Genomic DNA, 19835 nt, shown 5'->3' with positions numbered 1-19835 from the left:
ACTCAATTTAAGATCCATACAAGCAGCCACTGAACAGCAAAATTTTGGTGTGCAGTATGCCAGGATAATAGTGAATTGGCATTAGAAACTGACGATATTTGATTGCCCTCCATTTTAGAGGTAATTGTCATTAACCATGTTGATCGTTCCAGCATGGAATGCATTCTCAGGTTTCTGCACACCAGGGTGCTTGGAAGTGTGCTAGAATGATCCAGGCTGGTCCACCTGGGGTGAGGGAGGGGCAACCCAGCAAAACAATATAATGCTGCATGTGGAATGGAGGACAAAGGCAGTGTAGCAATGCAACAAGTTCTGGCAGCAGACCACTTACAATCTTGGGAACTTGGATGACAAGCTAATCAAAGTAACACATCAAGGGAATACCACACACCACTTCTATATTACTTTATTGAAATACAAAAGAAATGCAGATTTTTTTTTTTTCCAAAACAATGGCAGAAATTTACCATCTACGCTTTAAACAAAAGAATATCCCGCAATCATATTGGAGAAATCAACTACTGGTCTGCAGCAGTGAAATGTGAACAAACCATTTTCCCTGCCCCCACTCCAACAACCCAAAAAGAATCAGTAGTTGACTATACAGTGTATGCATCAGGAAATGACTGAACTGTAAAACTAGCCAATAATTACATTAAACCACAAGGTATGTGTAGTAATGTCAAGTAGGATTTGGGAGGGGAATGTGCAAAAAAAGCTGCAATTAGATCACCTCTGAACCTTTTCAAAATATTCCCAAATGTCACCCAGTTCAGAGTCTCCTGCACTTTTTGAAAACATCAACACTGCAGAAACATCTGGAAAATGGTACATTCTGTAATAGAACATTCTGCACCCAATAATCCAAACATTTCTCAGTACAGGAAACTGTGTGTTATCCGGAGGCGAACCGTCCGGCAAGCTGGAGGCACCGGCAAAAATCAGGAGCCGTTTTTTATTCTTTTCGTTTCTTTTCTTTGCTTTTTTTGAACAGTCAAGCTCTGCAACGTCTGTAGCTAAGCAACAGCTTCAGCTAGAGACGCTACAGAGACGCTTGCCGACTGTTTAGAGGCTGTTGCTAAGCAACAGGGTTTGTTGATTCATACGGAGATGAAAATTTCCGTATGTTTCAACACTAGCTCTGGAGTGTACGGCAGTTTTGAGGGAACGGCAGCAGCTCGGTCCCGTCAGTGCCGGATAGCACAAAGTTTCCTGTATGTGCACATTAGGTGTTTGTGCTTAGAAGTGAACTCAGGATCAATACATTTTAATCCATATAACACTCAGTTTAGGGTTTAAAGTGGCAACTGTATGGAGGAGTTTTAAAATAAGGATCTCACTTCCCCCTCAGACACATTTTCAGTATGAGAACATTTAAAAATTACAAGGCTGCCACCCAAAATAACATCCTCACCAGTTTACACCAAGAACAATAGAAACTATTTGAAAAATTAAATCCAAAGTGAAAAGAGTGATACATTTCATGGTGAATAGTCAAAGATCTGTGTAAGAAAAGAAATTCACACTTATTCATTCTCATTGATTATATGGTTTAAAGATTTTTTTGTTTTATTTAGGTCATTTTTTCCTTTTTAAAGTTGAATGCTGGAGTGGACAATAGAAAATGCAATAGACCACAACAGAACTATCGCCATGTGCAGCTGGAAGAACAGAGAACCAATCCTGTGAGACTTGCAAACAAAATATCTGAATCACATGGGTTAAACAATCTATTAATATTTAGGTTTAAAACAAAAAAGTCAGCAGAAACAAAATCACCATAATCATTTACACAAAGATGCACGTAACCTTCTAGTCAGCTAAAAGGTTTAGCTTTGGAAAGAGCAACTGACAAAATGAATGCTGCAGAGTAACCCTAAAATAGTTCAACACAACAGGATTTGATTTTGAAACAGATTTCATTAAATTCTTTGCATTATTTTAATAGGGAACTGGCAGGGAATCCATTCCCTGACATCTGCACATCAAATGCTGGGAACTGTGCAAGAGCAGCCCAGGAAGACTGGCCACAGCTTCTCCCATCTCATGAGAACTAGGGAAGGTTGGAAGAAAAGAGGAAGTCTCGCTAGCTCATTCCAACCCACCAAAGACAAACTCAACTGTGGGAATAGAGGAGAAAGTGCAATGATGCAACAAACAGCTCTGGCAACAGATAATTCAACCTTAAAAAAAGCTACGATCTTGGGAGGTTCAAGAAAAATAGCACATCAGGTAAACGGCATACATTTTCATATTTTATTGAAACACAAAAACTCAATTTTTGGGGGGAATGGGTGGAAGAAAGTAGCCATGCCATTCGTTTCAGCACTTACACTGGATAAATATTACAGGAAGTGATTATATTCACATCTCCTTAATAAGTAGTGATATCACTTCCTCTTGGACAGGATTTTCATCACAGATACAAATATTGTGTATTGCGCTTATTTTTTTTGGAGGGGGAGAAAGAAAACACAAGTTAGATTGTCAGGTCAGAAAGAGAACGACAGGGTATATTTTACATGCAGAATTTTAAGTCAAAAACCTAGTTATTACAGACTCCCAAAGCGCTTCTCAAAAGGTTTCAGCTCCTGCATGGATTACCATAAAAATGGAGCTTCTACTGGGACCAGGTAAAATGTTTCATTGCAAGAGTTTTGAAGCAGAGTCTGGAATAAAGAGGTCCTGCTGCTTTCAGAAGATGACACGAAATACGTGGCAAGATGCTCAAGGTCACAAAAAATGTGACAACTGCAGCAAATTACTCAAAAACAGACACGATATAAAGAATTATATCAAGAAATATCAATTTGTCGTACACCCATCTGATATCCAGTCTATAATAAAGTTGCCCTTCAGCGCACCAAAAGGCTGTGTTTGGGACCATCCACTCTCTCCAGCTTCTCAAAGTGTTTCCGGGCATTACGAATATTGATGAGTGTAGCTGCTGAAGCTGAAAAGAGTTTAGAAGAAAACAGTTAATTCAATACTTGAAAAATAGCGCTGCAAGTTAAAACCCACACACACATGGAATCATTAAAATCAAGGGATGCAGTAGTAGTTGCAGTGACAGTTAGTAGGGGTCATGTCCTCAATGGTCCAAAATTGACAAATTCTTGATTTTAGCCTTGCCACAACAGAAAGAGATTCCCATGGGGAGAGGGAGAGGTGCATTACCCCAAGGCTGTTCTTGAACCTGCTAGCAGCCACTTCCAGTACAGCACCGGAAAAGGCTGTGGAGAAGGGAGGAGGCAGGTTACTCATCCACACTATTGACCAGAGATCATGTGTGTTGCACCAACAAGGAAAGGTATGTAGAGGGGGAAAAAATCTCAAAGTTAAAAGGTTAATACCTGGGCAAAGGCATGAACTGCCTCAAAGATGAGGATTTCATAAGCTGGAATTTATTCCGTGGGACAGTATCAAATTAAATAGGTTGATGAAGGATACATTCAGCAGTCTCCTTGCCCTATCAATAACGGACAGGGGGTAATCCAAAACAACTACTTAACTTTTAGTCCATTCCAGTGTATGCAAGTTTCTGAACTCCATTAGTTTCAGAAGGAAACAATGTACAATATTTAGAGCATTATGTTGCATCACTGACCAAAGTACCAACCTACTTCTCATGTCAATCATTTTTAATTTTGAAGAGTTACTTGTTAATGAAAGGGCAGAATAACTGGTAGGATGAAAGATAAAGGGAAATGACAATAGTACTCATCTCAAACAAAGCAAGTCTGATATTGCAAGCCTGAATGGACCACTACTTCCCTTGAGAGTGCCATTTTTATACTATATTGTGAGATTAATTTTAAAATCAAAACATAGAAGTTACTGTTTGCAAAATTAGTGGATAAATGATTGAGTTCATATGAAATGCCTTTATCCACTATTTTAATTTACAAGTTAACCAGTTAAAAACAAATGGGTTATCATGTGACAAAATAGAGAATTTGCAACAAAAAAGTAATTATCAGCTATTCGAGGTAGTTTTCAATCAAGTCCCCGGACTATCCTATCATTATACCTTCAGGCCACTCCAAGATGTGAAGCCACCAGTTCTTTTTGTAGCCAATACACATCCATCCATGGAAGCTCAGAGGCAAAATTTTTATTTTCCTATAGATCACTAGTATAGTCATATTTCCCTATTTGATAAGCGTCCTACTTGACCATGAGCTGAGCTTCTGACCACATATCCATCACTAAGACCGCCTACTTCCATCTCTAACGTCGCTCATCTCCTAGTCAAAATTTCTTCTAACACCTCAGTCGGTTTCCTGAACCCCAGTACTTATTTAAAAAGTTACAGCTCATACCTCACCATCTTGAGTTAGTTTGCATTAGTCATCCAAACTGGTTACAAAAAAAATCTTGTATCATGTCACTTGCAGCAAATAAAAGGAATACCATGAAGGATTTAACTACCTGCATAAAAATAAGTGAAACAAATTGGAAAGAATTTTGGCTACTTACGTATAGAGGGATCTGACATGATTACCATCACATATGTGTTAGATGTGAAGACATCAATGAATGCTGCAAAATTGGAGTTCCTAACTTCCATACTTTGGAAAGATGCAGCCAGTTTACTAGAGAGAGCAGTATGCAAAACATATTAATTAAATGCTGCAACACCAAGGACAATGAATGCAATAACTTCTACAAACTCCACCCCATTTCCATTTGTGACCAGAGTATCTCTAACAAATAGCTACTGAAGCAATGGCTCTGGACAGTCATTCACAGGATCCAATCACTAATCATGACCAGGTTTACGGCATTATTATGCATTCTTGTCAAATCAGAATATGGATTGCAAACATCTTAGTTTTAGCTGCAGAGTTTTAATAGTCCCTAAACAGAAAAAAAGCCCATATTCAATCTTAATTTGGTAGAGACATACACAAAGAGGAAATAATGATAGCTGCTGCAGAACATTGAAATGTTACACTGATGTGGCAGGGCAGGTTTTTGAGGTTGAAAGTAAGACACACTGTGGATGGTTCAGAGGGAGCTTTAACCTGCATCTAATCCATGCCATACCTCATTTAGGAATGCTCCGTACTGACAAACAAGCTATGCTACATTCCTAGCACCGATAGCTCATGTTGATGAGCACAAAAATTCCTGCTCTACAGACAAAGAGGCTTACCTGCAGCTTAGCTTAAATTGTTTAATAATATTGCTGATTTTTTCAAATCTGTGTGCATCCCTCTGTTCTTTGCACTGATAGTGAGAGATCACCTGAAAAAATTATGAGAAAAATAAAATGCAATCAGAAAACCTCACTGCTATCCAAGGACAAACAAAAGAACCTAGATTAAAACATTTTATTGAAAGATTTTTTTTTTTTTTTTTTTTACATCAAATACACCCATATCCAGTTATTGTGATCAGTGTACTGAAGTATGCAAAAATGTAACAGCAGAACTTTACAAATGTTACTAAAAGATCAAGACCTAAATCAGAACCTCTTTCTCATGACTGGTTTGTGCTTTTCATACAAAATGTGCTACCAGAAGGTTAAAATACTTCTTTGTAACTACGGTCTTTTTAAGATATTTCTACTGAATCACAGCTATAAGGTGACCTCATGAGGGAAAACTCAGCTTAACAAAGTCACTGCACCCAAAAGTCTGAGCTAGCTGAATTAAACATAAGAGTAAGGATAAATTCGCTAAACTGGGTACGATATTATAGTGATTATGTTACTGGGCTAACAATCTAGAGGCCTGGACTAACAAGAGAACACGAGTTCAAATCCCACCATGGCTGTTTGGCTCCATAGTCAAATAGCCACCAACACTCACTCTCCAGGCTCATATATGAAGAATGATGATCAGGATATCAGGAGGTAACCAGCACCTGAGGAACCACACATCACTATAAATCAACACCATCAGATGGCATAGAAAAAAAACACAAAATCTACAGCACTTACTAGGAATGTGGCCCTTTCAAACAGTAGCACCTCATCAGCTTCAATAATCTGAGCAAAGTTCCTCAGGTTGGTTTCCAGTTGTTGTACATTAGGGATCAGCTGGTACACAATGCTTGACCAAGCCTAAGAGAAGCAAATCTCATGAGTGTTAGAAAATACCAATGGCTTAATGAAAACACCTGAAAATAGATGTAAAATACTACTTCCACCATTAGGAATAGATTTTATTGCATTATTTAGGAATAGATTTTTATTGCATTATTTAGAGGATATTAAATCAACTATCTTCCTGCTAGCAACGATATTGATCTTCATAAACGTGAAAGCACTCATCTTTTTTGATGATGGTACTGTAGAGTTATGATAGGCTTTCAATTTCAATTTTTTGTGTTACCTATTTCCCCCCCTTTTCTCCTCTCCAGAAGGTGCTGAACGTTGGTAGGGTAATCGGCATAGGCCTATGTAAAGCCAAGTTCAATACATCTTTACATGACCTCCACACAAGTGCGCTTTCCAACAGGAGTCATTGGATAGCGATCAGGACAAAGAACCTTTGCGAATTGTTTCTCTTCTTAGACAGAAGCAGAGGCTAACTGCAGCACTACTACCACCACCCTGGCTAAGATCAGACATTTTCCCTTAAAAAAGGGAAATATTTTTATTACATAAATTCAAGGCTTCGTCAGATGTGAATGAAGCTAGTACTCGAGCACTTTGACAGTTGCAGTCGGAATACTACTCATCCAGAGAGGCTTAAGGATCCTGCTATCCACCACCATTCCACCTCCTCTTAAACTGACCAGACAATTTCCATACAGCAACTGTGGTTCCAAGCACACAGAGCTTCTCCAATTTATTTCACGGCAGTTCAACTACACATCACAAAAGTGCAGGAGTGCAGCAGTTACGGCAGTGAAAGAGAAAGCAATGTTTCACTCTGTCAGAGGGAAAGGTGTGCTCCCTTATGAGGCTAAAGTGAATGATTTCAACAAGGTCAGGTTTTACAATCTTATCCCAAAGATGCAAATTGACAAGTAGTGTGTGTGATCTATGCTGACTCCTCTCATTAGTACATTACATCATCGTGTCTACAGCACAGAAACAGGTCATTCGGCCCAATTGGTCTATGCTACATTTCTGCACCACACCAGCCTCCTCCCACCCCTCTTCATCTAATCCTATCAGCACACCCTTCTATTCTTTTTCTCCCTCATGTGCTAATCAAACCTCCCCTTCAATGCATCAAAGCTATTTGCCTCAACTACTCCTTGTGGTAGCGCATTCCACATTCTTACCACTCAGGTACAGAAGTTTCTCCTGAATTCCCCATTGGATTTATTAGTGACTATCTTATATTTATGGTCCCATGTTTTTGAATCCCCTATAAGTGGAAACATCTTCTCTATGTCTATCCAATTGAATTTTAAAGACCTCTATCAGGTCACCTCTCAGCCTTCTCTTTTCATTAGAGTTTACTGAAATCTTTCATTACATAAAAGTCAGTTTGAATTTGTCCAAATTCAAGAAATATGTAAGGGGACAAAAATTACTTCTTAGAATTAAAAGTTAGAAGTAACTATAACTTCTTAGAATTAAAATTAGTGGAAAATAAGTTTGTCTCCTATCCTTGTTTAGGAATGTAGAACCCTGATAAGACAGGAACTGTAAAACTAATAAGCTGGTCTTTTGTCCTTGCTTAAGATAAGGCAGGACATACGGATGGGATGAGGTAAGCACTCCTGTCCAGAGCAGGAACAGATAAATTAGCCCGCGAATGCTGTAAAGATGGGTTTCTGTGAACCATTCAGCAACCTCCCTGATAAGGGGCATCGAATGGACACAGCCCTTTGCCTATTCTGTAGACCAATCAATGATTGTAGAAGGAGGGTGCACGCCTCAAGTTAGGGTATAATTGCTGTACGCATTTGAGACTGAGATTTTCCCCATGCATATGCATGAATAAAGATCGTGAAACTTATCCAAGGTGTCCGTCTGGTGAATTCGTAGTTGCTATAGGGCAAGTGTCGACCCCTTATCTCAGGGGGTCCGCTTGAGGAGGGAAGACTTCTCTTTTACCCCAACAAAATACATATGGGGCAACGTGATAAAGCACCAGACAGATGGGACATGGGATTCTTTAAAAACCACACAGCAAAAATAAAACTGAATTTCTTATGATCCATACGCTGTTAGCAGTTCTTGTCACTTTAAATGGAATCTTACTTTGTACAAGGTCTCATCCCAGATGGAGGTTCGAAAGCAGGTACATTCTAGAGGACGGGACAAGCGCCTCAAGTCATCTTCACGCTCCTTAAAAATCTATAAAGTATAAGCAAGAAATTAAAGTAAATTTGTACAGACTTTGAACAACTCATAGCACAGAAGGTGGCCATTAGCCCCATTATGTCTGCATTAGCTCATCAACTGAAGCTGTCTATTCTAATCTCATTTCTCCATCCCAACTGAGGAATTAATTTAAAATTTATATTAGGCAACTACAATGCTGGGAACTGGTGTGACAAAACTACAAAAACGTATAGGGCTAAAAATTCAGTTTGGGGCGCCAAGCTCGCCTGGGCGCCGGAATTACCGCTGCGTGCGGAGCCACTTGCGCCATCCGGATATTCAGTTTCTGCGCCCCAAATGGAAGCGGGCCGCTAAACGAGGCTTCCCGCACCCCACTTGGGGCGCTGAAACTGAATATCGGCGCGCTAAGGGCCGCAGCGCCACACGCTGCGGCACGGCAGGCTGCGGTACTGCAGGCCTTCCTCCCACTGTTAAGGGGGAGGTGCCTGCAACAGCGCGATCCCCGCTCGCGAGTGCCGGCAAATGAGCCCGGCACCAAGGAGAAGTGCCGGGCTCTCGGGAAACAGCCGGCAATGCCGCGGGGGGGGGGGGGGGGGGGGTAGGAGGCCAGGGACGGAGGTGCGGACAAGCGGGCGCCGAAAAAGCGGCCGGCCGCACCTCCACCTTAACTAGCGCCACTACCGCCACAGGTAGGCCCCTGTGTACCGGTCGCTATTTGCGGCCGGCGCTGAAGAGGCGGGCGCGACCAAATATGGCCATCGGGGCGATAGCGGGGCGCAGCGGTACAGGCTAACGCCGCCATTAGTGCCCCGCTAAATATCGCGGTAGGTGTGGCCAGTGGCGCAAAAGCCACTGAGTGCCCTCTTTGGGCGCAAACTGGTGGCGCAGGCCACTGAATTTCTAGGCCTCAGTCTTTAAGCAAATCTACCAATCTCAGATATAAAAATTAGATGAGTATTTAGCTACTGTTTTGTGAAAGTTTAACTTTCATCAATGTTGCACTAGAACTACATTGCCAAATTGTATTCTGGCAAGTTTTTTTGGGGTCATGAAACTGAGGGATATCAGTGAAAGAATCAAACTCTTTTCCATCTCCAACATCCAGCACCAGCTTCAAGGTACTCCCAAGTCAGGCATAGCATAAGGTAGATTCCGAGAGGGTCTCACTTTTCTAACAGTGAGCTTAAAACCTAACTGCAGATGAGCACTAGTATGACATTTTCCATTTCCAACACCAGTCATCTTTCTAAGCTTTAAGCGAGACCACCAACTTAGATCCTATTTGTGTTGAATTACAGAACATTTTGTGCTGTGGGTCTCCACCAACTGAGAATTAAGTTGGAACTATCAAACTTATTGCGCATAGTTGAAACCCAAGCCTCAGAAAGGTGCTGGCTCTTGCACTAACCAGTGTGGTGATTCTTTACATTTGTGGAAGGTGTAAAATATTGCCCTGCTTTAGCAGAAGTTACAAAATGGGCAGCTAGCCTCAGCTTACCAGGTCACGCTGATCCTCCTGCACAAGATCCATCTTGTGGACAAGGCAGAATATTTTGGCATCAGGAGAGTTTTGAAGAATTGCCTCCAGGCATGACTGGTAGTAGTGCATATCTTTCTCCAATTCACGGCTTTCCACATCAAAGACATAAATAAGAACTTCCACGTTGCGGAATATGTTGTCTCGTTGACTGGTAAAATAGTTTTCCATGAAAGTATCCTGGCTGAAATTTAAAAAAATACATGTCCATTGGTCTAAAAAAAACAGCAAGCCACAACACTCCAAGGATAAAGCAAACAATGATTCTCTCAACCGCCCCTCCCACCTGTGATTATTTGGTAAACAGAGTTGAAAGTTTAGCTGAATATCAAGGTAGCGTATTTATAATCGTAATATCTGCACGCACTTCCTATCTCCAAAATGGTACTTCTTGCCATCACTCTCTTCATCACTCGTGTCAAGTTTTTGTCATTATTCGTTTGCACCAGGGCGGGGCGGCAGGAGATCGGCCAGTATGCAGTAAGACTTTAACAATAATTCTGGTTATGCAAGGTATAAGATTCTATTATACCCGATGAACAGAAATAGGAGGTTACAAGCTAGTAAACTAATTAAAAGGCATAAAACCGCCACTGCAGAACAAGAATGATTCGTAAATGTTAGGACCACAAGATTAGAGCTAAAAATCCCATACTTTAAAAAAAAAAAATCGGCTGTTGATTGGATTATTAACTATAGATGAGCACTCAATAAACTTTGAGAAATTAACATGCTAATATACTCCTTCAATGAGGACCCAATTACACACCAAAGGTAAAGCAAGTCCCAATATCTGTCACAACTGCCATCACAACAAAGGGAAAAAGACTTTTCAGCAAAGCCAAAACAATGTTATTCTCAGGCATCCACTTCCCTACAAATAAACTATCTTAATCCCTTTGACTAAATAACAGCCTGTATCTCACTTTAAAGTACCCTTTACATACATACCACTTTACAGTATTTAACTTTTCCTAGTGTTTGGAATGTTGCAATGTACGCACTGCCCATTTGTTTTTGCAGGGAGGAAGCTACTTTGTCTACGGGTGATACTTTGTCAAATTCATTGTGCAGCAGCTCAACATTCTCCAGTATGTGTTGAATTCCATTTATGTATCACACTCCCCTATTTTGTTTATTTTAATCTGAAGTGTCCAAATAAGTTCCAGATCTTCCCTGTCAAAACTGCAGAGAAATGTAATTGGGTAGGAGGGGTGGCAGAGGAAAGAAAAAAGAGATAGGAAATTAAGGGAGCATTTCTGCTCTATCATTAATTGTATAATAAAACACCTACCCACCACAGTCCCATAGATTCAGGACCAGGTTCCCCAGGAATCGGACATGTGAATGTTCCACATCAACTATAAAGAGAAAAAGAGATATTTCAGACTCCACAACACGATAATCATGTTACACTATCTAAAGTACTCTTATCATGGAGCCCTTTATGGCTTAACATTGGCTGCTGCAAAAAGCTATTCTATACTGGCAAGTTCTACAAGTTCTTGATATATCATCTGTGGCTGCATTTAAATTAAAAGTATTGTAACGGATGTAGAATGCAGATCAGTATATCAAACAGCAGTCTAAAAAAAAAACCTCAATAAAATGTAATCATTTTCTTTAACTGAATTACTTTTACAGCCACTGTGTGCTAAAGAATACAGTTTTCTTACAGTCTTAAAGGTTTCCTCTCACTCCCAAGCTCTGATCTCGCACAGTACTTACTTGTAGCTGCAAGACGCCGTGTGTCCCTGGCTATGTAGTTTGCAAAAATAATGGATCTCATGCTGGTCTTACCAGACCCACTCTTTCCCATCAACAGCACCTAGTGAAAGAAAGCAACATCATGGTAAAATCAATGGGCATGTAACATGACACTCAAAAGCATAAGCATCTGATTCTGTTCCACTCTCTTTTAACCTGGCAGGAAAGATCTGCTTTTTAATTCACATCATTGAAAGAACATGTGGATATGCAGGCAAGGCTGAGTTATTAGGGTGCAACTTAGTACACACAACGACACAGCTTCTACCAGCTCTACCTTTCCACCACCCAACACCGAAACCATTGCCTTTGTTCCCCGCAACCACCGCCCCCCCCTCCATATTCTTGTCACTGATTCCACCCCACTCCCTGGCCACTGTCTCAGGCTGAATCAGACTGCTTGCAACCTCAGCATCTTATTCAACCATGAGCTGAGCTTCCTACCCCGTATCCTCTCCATCACAAAGACTGCCTACTTCCACCTCCATAACTCGGCCCAACTCAGCCCATAAACTGCTGAAACTGTCATCCATGCGACCTCCAGACTTGGCTATTCCAATGCTCTCCTGGCCAGCCTACCACCCTCCATAAACTTTTCTTCTTCCAAAACTATGCAGCCCATATCCTACCCCACAACAACCTGTTTACCCATCACCCCTGTCCTCACTGACCTGCATTGGGTTCCCCAACGCCTCAAATTTAAAACTCTTATCCTTGTGTTTAAATCCCTTGATGACCTATCTCATTCAGCCCTACAATCCCCATCCCCCTCACCCCCAAACTCTCCATTCCTTAGACTCTGGTCTCCTGGGCATCCCCATCCCTTCATCACACCATTGGCGAGAATGCTTTCAATTGTCTAGGCCTCGCACCCTAGAATTATCTCCCTAAACACCTCCACCTTCCTTTCCTCCCTTAAAGCCCTTTTTAAAGCCCACCTCTTAAAGCAAGCCTTTGGTCATCTTTCTGAATTTCTCTCTTTGGCTCAACATCCATTTTTTTTTTTTTTAATTATGCTTCTGAAGTACCATGGGACATTTTTTCTACAGTAAAGGCACTATATAAATGCGAGTTGTTGTTGGCTTATTCATTCACCATAAAAACAGTGACGATTTGGTCTACATTTGACTCAATGCAGCTGTATTTACCATCTCTTCACTGATTTGCTAAAGTCAATATATCCATTGTAAATCTGACTAAAACACAAGCTTCTTAATTAACAAAAATATGCAAGGCTTTCAGGGTCCCTGACTGAACATTAGCAGATGGATTTAAACATCAGTTAGTTGTGAAGGATCAGAGAACCCACACAACTGCTACTGGCTGTATACTACAATTAGGCAAGGAGGACTAGTCTCATATTGCTTCTTAATACAGTACCTGCCACAACCTAACTCTCAGAACTTCATAATGGACACCAGTAAGCACAGAATCAGGTTCCTGGAGACCCACTATCTGGATGAACAAGTGAAGACGACCAAGAAGCTTGTAGAGACTGGGACCCCTGCCTTGTAGGCATGAGGGCTTGTGACTTTGTACAAAGCTGAGACTTGAGCTCTGTAAATGTTATTTACTGTAAAATGTTCAAATTTTAAAATGAAAAAAAAATCAACCCACATTCCCACGGGGCACACGGAGATATTGGGGCCTGGAAGAGGTCATGTTGGCTGTCCACTCTCCTTGCTGCAGAGCTCTGGAGCAGTTGCCCTTGGAAAGGCGCTCTCTTAGTGTGTTAAAAAAAAAAGCACAGAATCAGGAAGGTGGCAGACACCTGCTGGCTGCTCACTATTACACAAGAAGCTTTGAATCTGATGGGCATGTATAGGTAAAATCCACACTGGTCAGCTAAATGCTAGTGCTCTGGGGGAGGGTTTAAACTAAAATGCCAGGGGGTTGGGAACCTGAGCAGCGAGACAGAGGAAAGGGAAACAAGGATAGAAGCAAAGGACAGGAAGGAGAAAAACAAAGGTAGCAGTCGGAGAAATCAAGGGTTTAAATCAAACATGGCCACAGTAAATAATAATTCTAAAAGGTCTAAGAGCGTGAAAAAAACAAGCCTGAAGGCTTTGTGTCTTAATGCGAGGAGCATTTGTAATAAGGTGGATGAATTAGCTGCGCAAATAGAGGTAAACGACTATGATATGATTGGGATTACGGAAACAAGGCTCCAGGGTGCCCAAGGCTGGGAACTCAACATCCAGGGGTATTCAATATTCAGGAAAGATAGGCAAAAAGGAAGAGGTGGGGTAGCATTGCTGGTTAAAGAGTGGATTAACACAATTGTAAGGAAGGATATTAGCTCTGATGATGTGGAATCTGTATGAGTAGAACTGAGAAATACCAAGGGGCAGAAAACGTTAGTGGGAGTGGTATATAGACCTCCAAACAGTAATGCGGAGGTTGAGGACGGCATTAAAAGGGAAATTAGAGAAGCGTGCAATAAGGGCACAGCAGTTATCATGGTGACTTCAATCTACATATAGATTGGGCTAACCAAATTAGTAACAATACTGTGGAGGAGGAATTCCTGGAGTGTATACGGGATGGTTTCCTGGACCAATATGTCGAGAAACCAACTAGAGATCAGGGTATCTTAGACTGGGTATTATGTAATGAGAAAGGATTAATTAGCAATCTTGTGTGAGGCCCCTTGGGTCGGAGCGATCATAATATGATCAAATTCTTCATTAAGATGGAGAGTGAAGTAGTTGACTCAGAGACTAGGGTCCTGAATTTAAATAAAGGAAGCTACGATGGTATGAGGCACGAGTTGGGTAGGATTGATTAGGGAATGTCACTCAAAGGATTGACGGTGGATAGGCAATGGCAAACATTCAAAGATCACATGAATGAACTACAGAATTTGTTCATCCCAGTTTGGTATAAAAATAAAACAAAAAAGGTGACTCAACCGTGGCTAACAAGGGAAATTAGGGATAGCATAAGATCCAAGGAGAGGACATATAAATTGGCCAAAAAAAGCAGTAAACCTGAAGATTGGGAGCAGTTTAGGATTCAACAAAGGAGGACAAAGGGATTAATTAAGAGGGGGAAAATAGAGTATGAGAGTAAGCTTTCAGGGAACATAAAAACTGACTAAAAGCTTTTATAGATATGTGAAAAGAAAAAGATCGGTGAAGTCAAGCGTAGGTCCCTTGCAGTCAGAATCAGGGGAATTTATAATGGGGGACAAAGAAATGGCAGACCAATTAAATACATATTTTGGTTCTGTCTTCACAAAGGGGGACACAAATAACCTCCCAGAGATGTTGGGGAACATAGGGTCTAATGAGAGGGAGGAACTGAAAGAAATCAGTATTTGTAGGGAAATGGCGTTAGGGAAATTGACGGGATTGAAGGCCGATAAATCCCCAGGGCCTGATAATCTACATCCTTGGGTACTTAAGGAAGTGGCCCTAGAAATAGTAGATACATTGCTGGTCATCTTCCAAAATTCGATCATCATCTTCTTAGGCAGTCCCTCGGAACCGAGGATGACTTGCTTCCACATTAAAAATGAGCTCGCAGGTGACTGATTAGTCCAATGCGGGACCTACAGTCTCTGTCACAGGTGGGGCAGACGGTGGTTGAAGGGGCGGGTGGGTGGGGTGCTTGGGTTGACGTGCGCTCCTTGCGCTTGGCTTCCGCTTGCTCCCGGCGAAGAGACTCTAGGTGTTCGGCGCCTTCCCGGATGCTTCTCCTCCACTTTGTGCGGTCTTGGGCCAGGGATTCCCAGGTGTCGGTGGGGATGTCACACTTTTTCAAGGAGGCTTTGAGGGTGTCCTTGAAGCGTTTCCTCTGCCCACCTGTGGCTCTCTTGCCGTGCCGGAGCTCCGAGTAGAGCACTTGTTTTGGGAGTCTCGTATCGGGCATGCGGACAATGTGACCCGTCCATCGGAGCTGATTGAGCGTGGTCAGAGCTTCGATGCTGGGGATGTTGGCCTGAGCAAGAACACTGACGTTGGTGCGCCTATCCTGACAATGGATTTGCAGGATCTTGCGGAGGCAGCGTTGGTGGTACCTCTCCAGTGCTTTGAGATGCCTGCTGTACATGGTCCATGTCTGAGGCATACAGCAGGGCAGGTATCACTGCTGCCCTGTAGACCATGAGCTTAGTGCCGGGTTTGAGGTCCTGGTCTTCAAACACTCTCTTCCTCAGGCGACCGAAGGCTGCACTGGCACACTGAAGGCGCTGTTGGACTTCGTCATCGACGTCTGCCCTTGTTGACAGTAGGCTCCCGAGGTATGGAAAGTGGTCCACGTTGTCCAAGGCCTTGTCGTGGATTTTGATAATCGGGGGGCAGCACTGTGTGGCGGGGGCAGGTTGGTAGAGGACCTTTGTCTTACGGATGTTTAGTGTAAGGCCCATGCTCTTGTATGCTTCGGTGAAGGTGTTTACGATGGTTTGGAGTTCGACCTCCGAGGTGAGCGCAGACGCAAGCATCATCTGCATACTGTAATTCTACGACAGAGGATGGGACGACCTTGGATCTGGACTGGAGGCGACGGAGGTTGAACAGTTTCCCGTTTGTTCTGTAAATTAGCTCCACTCCAGCGGGGAGCTTACTGAGGGTGAGATGGAGCATTGCAGCAAGGAAGATCGAAAAGAGCGTTGGTGCGATGACATAGCCTCGATAGACTCTGGAACAGTACCCATGGATTGGAGGGTAGCTAATGTTACCCCACTATTCAAAAAAGGTGGTAGAGAGAAAACGGGGAATTACAGACCAGTAAGCCTGACATCGGTAGTGGGGAAAATGCTGGAGTCCATTATAAAAGATGCAATAGCAGAGCACTTGGAAAACAGTGACAGGATTGGACAAAGTCAACATGGATTTACAAAAGGTAAATCGTGCTTGACTAATCTACTGGCATTTTTTGAGGATGTAACTGGTAAAATAGATAAGGGAGAACCAGTGGAGGTGGTGTATTTGGACTTTCAGAAGGCTTTCGATAAGGTCCCGCATAAGAGATTATCGTGTAAAGTTAAGGCACATGGGATTGGGGGCAAGGTATTGACTTGGATAGAGAACTGGTTGGCAGACAGAAAGCAGAGAGTTGGAATAAACGGCTCTTTTTCCAAGTGGCAGGCAGTGACTAGTGGGTTACCACAGGGATCGGTCCTAGGACCCCAGCTATTCACAATATATATTAATGATCTAGACGAGGGAACTAGATGTAATATCTCCAAGTTTGCAGACGACACAAAGTTGGGTGGGCGTGTGTGCTGTGAGGAGGATGCCGAGAAACTCCAGTATGATTTGGACAGGTTGGGTGATTGGGCAGAAGCATGGCAGATGCAATATAACATGGATAAATGCGAGGTTATCCACTTTGGTGTCAAAAACAGGAAGGCAGATTATCTGAATGGCAATAGATTGGGAGAAGGGGAAGTGCAACGAGACCCGGGTGTTCTTGTGCACCAGTCGCTGAAGGTAAGCATGCAGGTGCAGCAGGCGGTTAAGGCGGCAAATGGTATGTTGGCCTTCGTAGCGAGAGGGTTCGAGTACAGGAACAAGGATGTCTTGCTGCAGTTGTACAGGGCCTTGGTGAGACCACACCTTGAGTATTCTGTGCAGTTTTGGTCGCCTTATCTGAGGAAGGATGTTCTTGCCATGGAGGGAGTGCAGCGAAGATTCACCAGGCTGATACCTGGGATGGCCGGAATGACGTACGAGGAGAGATTGGGTCGATTGGGCTTATACTCACTGGAGTTTAGAAGAATGAGAGGAGATTTCATTGAAACTTATAAAATTCTAACAGGACTAGACAGACTAGATGCAGGAAGGATGTTCCCGATGGCCGGGGAGTCCAGAACCAGGGTTCACAGTCCAAGGGTAAGGGGTAAGCCATTTAGGACAGAGATGAGGAGGAATTTCTACACCCAGAGAGTGGTGAATCTGTGGAATGTCTACCACAGAAGGCAGTAGAGGCCAATTCATTAAATATATTCAAGGAGTTAGGTACATTTCTTAAGGCTAAAAGGGATCAAGGGGTATGGAGAGAAGGCAGGGACAGGGTACTGAATTTGGATGATCAGCCATGATCTCATTGAATGGCGGAGCAGACTCAAGGGGCCGAATGGCCTACTCCTGCTCCTATCTTCTATGTTTTTATGTTTAAAGCACCCATTGCTTTTCAATTGCAGTTAGGATTGGCATCTCTCTATTTCTGATCATCTTTTTCCATTGTTTGCTTTTCTGCATTTCTTCCTTTACCTTCTGATCCTCTCTTTGCGATTTCTCTTTCCATTCTATCCTGATGCCAGTTGGTTATTTTTTTTGCCAACAGTAAGGACCAAATCACAGCGCAAATGTCTTATTGCTGTGCCATCCCACTCCTTAACTATTTTTTCATCTCAATAATTGCAAAGGTTTTAACCTACCATGCTAAATAGGAAATGGTTGAAGCACACTGCTTACTACATACAGGAGGGCTGGCATTTAACGTCATCACTACCAGCAGATTTTGTTAAAGGCACCCAGCAAACTCCCCTCTCAAGGAAAGTTTCATTATTTCCAACACAACAGGGTGGAGAGGGAAGGAGGGAAAGGGGGAGGGAAGGAGGAAGGGGGACAGGGGAAGGAGAGTTGCAGAGGGCAACACGATGAGTGAGGCAGCAGCCATCAATGGTACAGTAAAGATACAGACCAGTCAGTGTTGGAGGACACACACAGGGCCGTGGGGTTGGAGATCATCACTCAGAGGGAAGGAAAGGTGCAAGACTCTGGAGAGGATTGAAGTTAGGGTAAAGACCTTAACAATCCATTCTCTGGAACACATAAAACCTGTGAAGCTTGTCGAAGATAAGGGTGATGGGGATGCAAACCTTACAGTGGTTGAGGCCATGAACCATAGCAGCCTGGGTGGTTTGTAGTTTCTGAATGGCAGCAGAAAAGGAGATGCAAAGGAGGGCATTTGAGAAGTGCAGCCACAACGTGATAAAAGTATGAATTACGGTTTTGGAGGCAGGTTATGTTACAGCAATGAAAGAAATTGGTCTTGATGACAAATCAGACATGGGAGGAGGAAGTTAGTGGGATTACCCTACTTGGGATACCCCTGGAGAGGGAATGTTGACTTCCAGGTAACTGCCACAAGGGAAGGACTTTATGCCACTATTACCCCTACAGGACGGGAGGGGTGCTGGAGGAAAGGAGAGGCTGGAAGAGGGGGTTCCCCGTTGCCTTCATTCTGTTGCCCTGGTAACCCTGCGGTCCTGCTCTTTCTTCACCTCCTGTTACCCCTCCCGCTATATCGCAAAGCAGCGTATAGTTGGGTTTTACCTTTTTCTTCATGGCTGTGCTCGGCATCCCCCGCCTGCAGAATGTCCTGATTTATCCCAGGCTTTCCCTGCACTGTTTCCACCTCTCAACCGCAGCTGCAAGTCTTCTGGATCGCAACAGGCCGCAGTCACGCGCGTCTCTTACGTCATTTACATAGCGACCACTTTACGGCGCGTCTTCTCCCTTCCCAGTTCACTTTGGGACTATTTGCCACAGTGCCGCAAAGCATTTTTCTGCCAATGCGTGTTGCAGGGATGTCTCTACGTCCAGTGTACTCTTTTGGATAGGTGATCAAACAAATTATCTGTAACTTAAAACTCTAAAGGAACCTTAACAAATTAAATTAAAATTGGATTGTCCGGGTTGATAATGCACTCCAGTCCCTGTGGCGCCCACCGGTTGCGGAAGGCCTTGAGTGTGCTGGCGGATACTGCGTGCTCCATCTCCAGGGCCACCCGGGCGCGAACATGGCCGCGGAAGAGAGGCAGGCAGTCGGGCTGAATGACCCCCTCGACCGCCCGCTGCCTGGACCAGTTAATGGCAACTTTGGCCAGGCCCAGGAGCAGTCCCACGAGGAGGTCCAACGATCTGCCCACTACCCTTCGCACCGGGTGACCAAAGATCAGGAGCGTGGGACTGAAGTGCAGCCAAAAATCGACGAGCAGCCCCTTCAAATAATGAAAGAGGGGCTGCAACCTCTCAAATTCCATGTATATGTGGAACACGGACTCCTCCAGGCCGCAGAAAAGGCAGGCGGCCTGGGAGTCCGTGAACCTGTTTAAAACCATATTGCACGGGAGTGCTCCATGCAACACCCTCCAGGCCAAGTCCCCAATAGAAAAAGGGAGGACTCCTGCGTAGAGAGCCCTCCATTGGGGACCTCCGCCTCTGCCGGACGGCAAGATGGCACACCAAGGTGTGTCCGGATGGCAGACGAAGATGGCAAAGTGGAGAGTGTGCAGGAGCAGTCTGTACAGGAATTCCCTCCGGG

The 19835-nt window shown here is 43.3% G+C and overlaps 1 protein-coding gene across 1 annotated transcript; it reads right to left on the bottom strand.

The window, feature by feature from the left end:
- Nucleotides 1-390: 390 nt before the first annotated feature.
- Nucleotides 391-18994, bottom strand: rraga (Ras-related GTP binding A). The gene is made up of 9 exons (XM_085996659.1): nt 18845-18994; nt 11520-11619; nt 11086-11152; nt 9753-9975; nt 8171-8266; nt 5948-6070; nt 5159-5250; nt 4480-4595; nt 391-2953 (listed from the first exon to the last, which is right to left on the bottom strand). The coding sequence occupies exons 1-9, from the start codon at nt 18869-18871 to the stop codon at nt 2856-2858; spliced, it is 942 nt and encodes a 313-aa protein (XP_085852785.1). The 5' UTR covers nt 18872-18994; the 3' UTR covers nt 391-2855.
- Nucleotides 18995-19835: the final 841 nt, after the last annotated feature.

Source organism: Somniosus microcephalus, chromosome 1, assembly GCF_052327205.1.
Source record: "Somniosus microcephalus isolate GS21.2 chromosome 1, FLI_Smic_1.0, whole genome shotgun sequence".
Lineage (NCBI taxonomy): Eukaryota > Metazoa > Chordata > Chondrichthyes > Squaliformes > Somniosidae > Somniosus > Somniosus microcephalus.
Note: the sequence above shows the minus strand (reverse complement) of the source record. Positions and strands in the feature narration are given on the sequence as shown.

What these genes read in the sequence shown, in the direction of transcription:
- rraga (XM_085996659.1), bottom strand. Translation starts at nt 18,871, where the DNA reads ATGCCGAGCACAGCCATGAAGAAAAAG. An exon ending in ACGGCGTCTTGCAGCTACAA is followed by an intron (nt 11,153 to 11,519) that starts GTAAGTACTGTG and finishes TTCTCTTTATAG; the next exon opens with TTGATGTGGAACATTCACAT. An exon ending in CATGTCAGATCCCTCTATAC is followed by an intron (nt 2,954 to 4,479) that starts GTAAGTAGCCAA and finishes AACTCTTTTCAG; the next exon opens with CTTCAGCAGCTACACTCATC.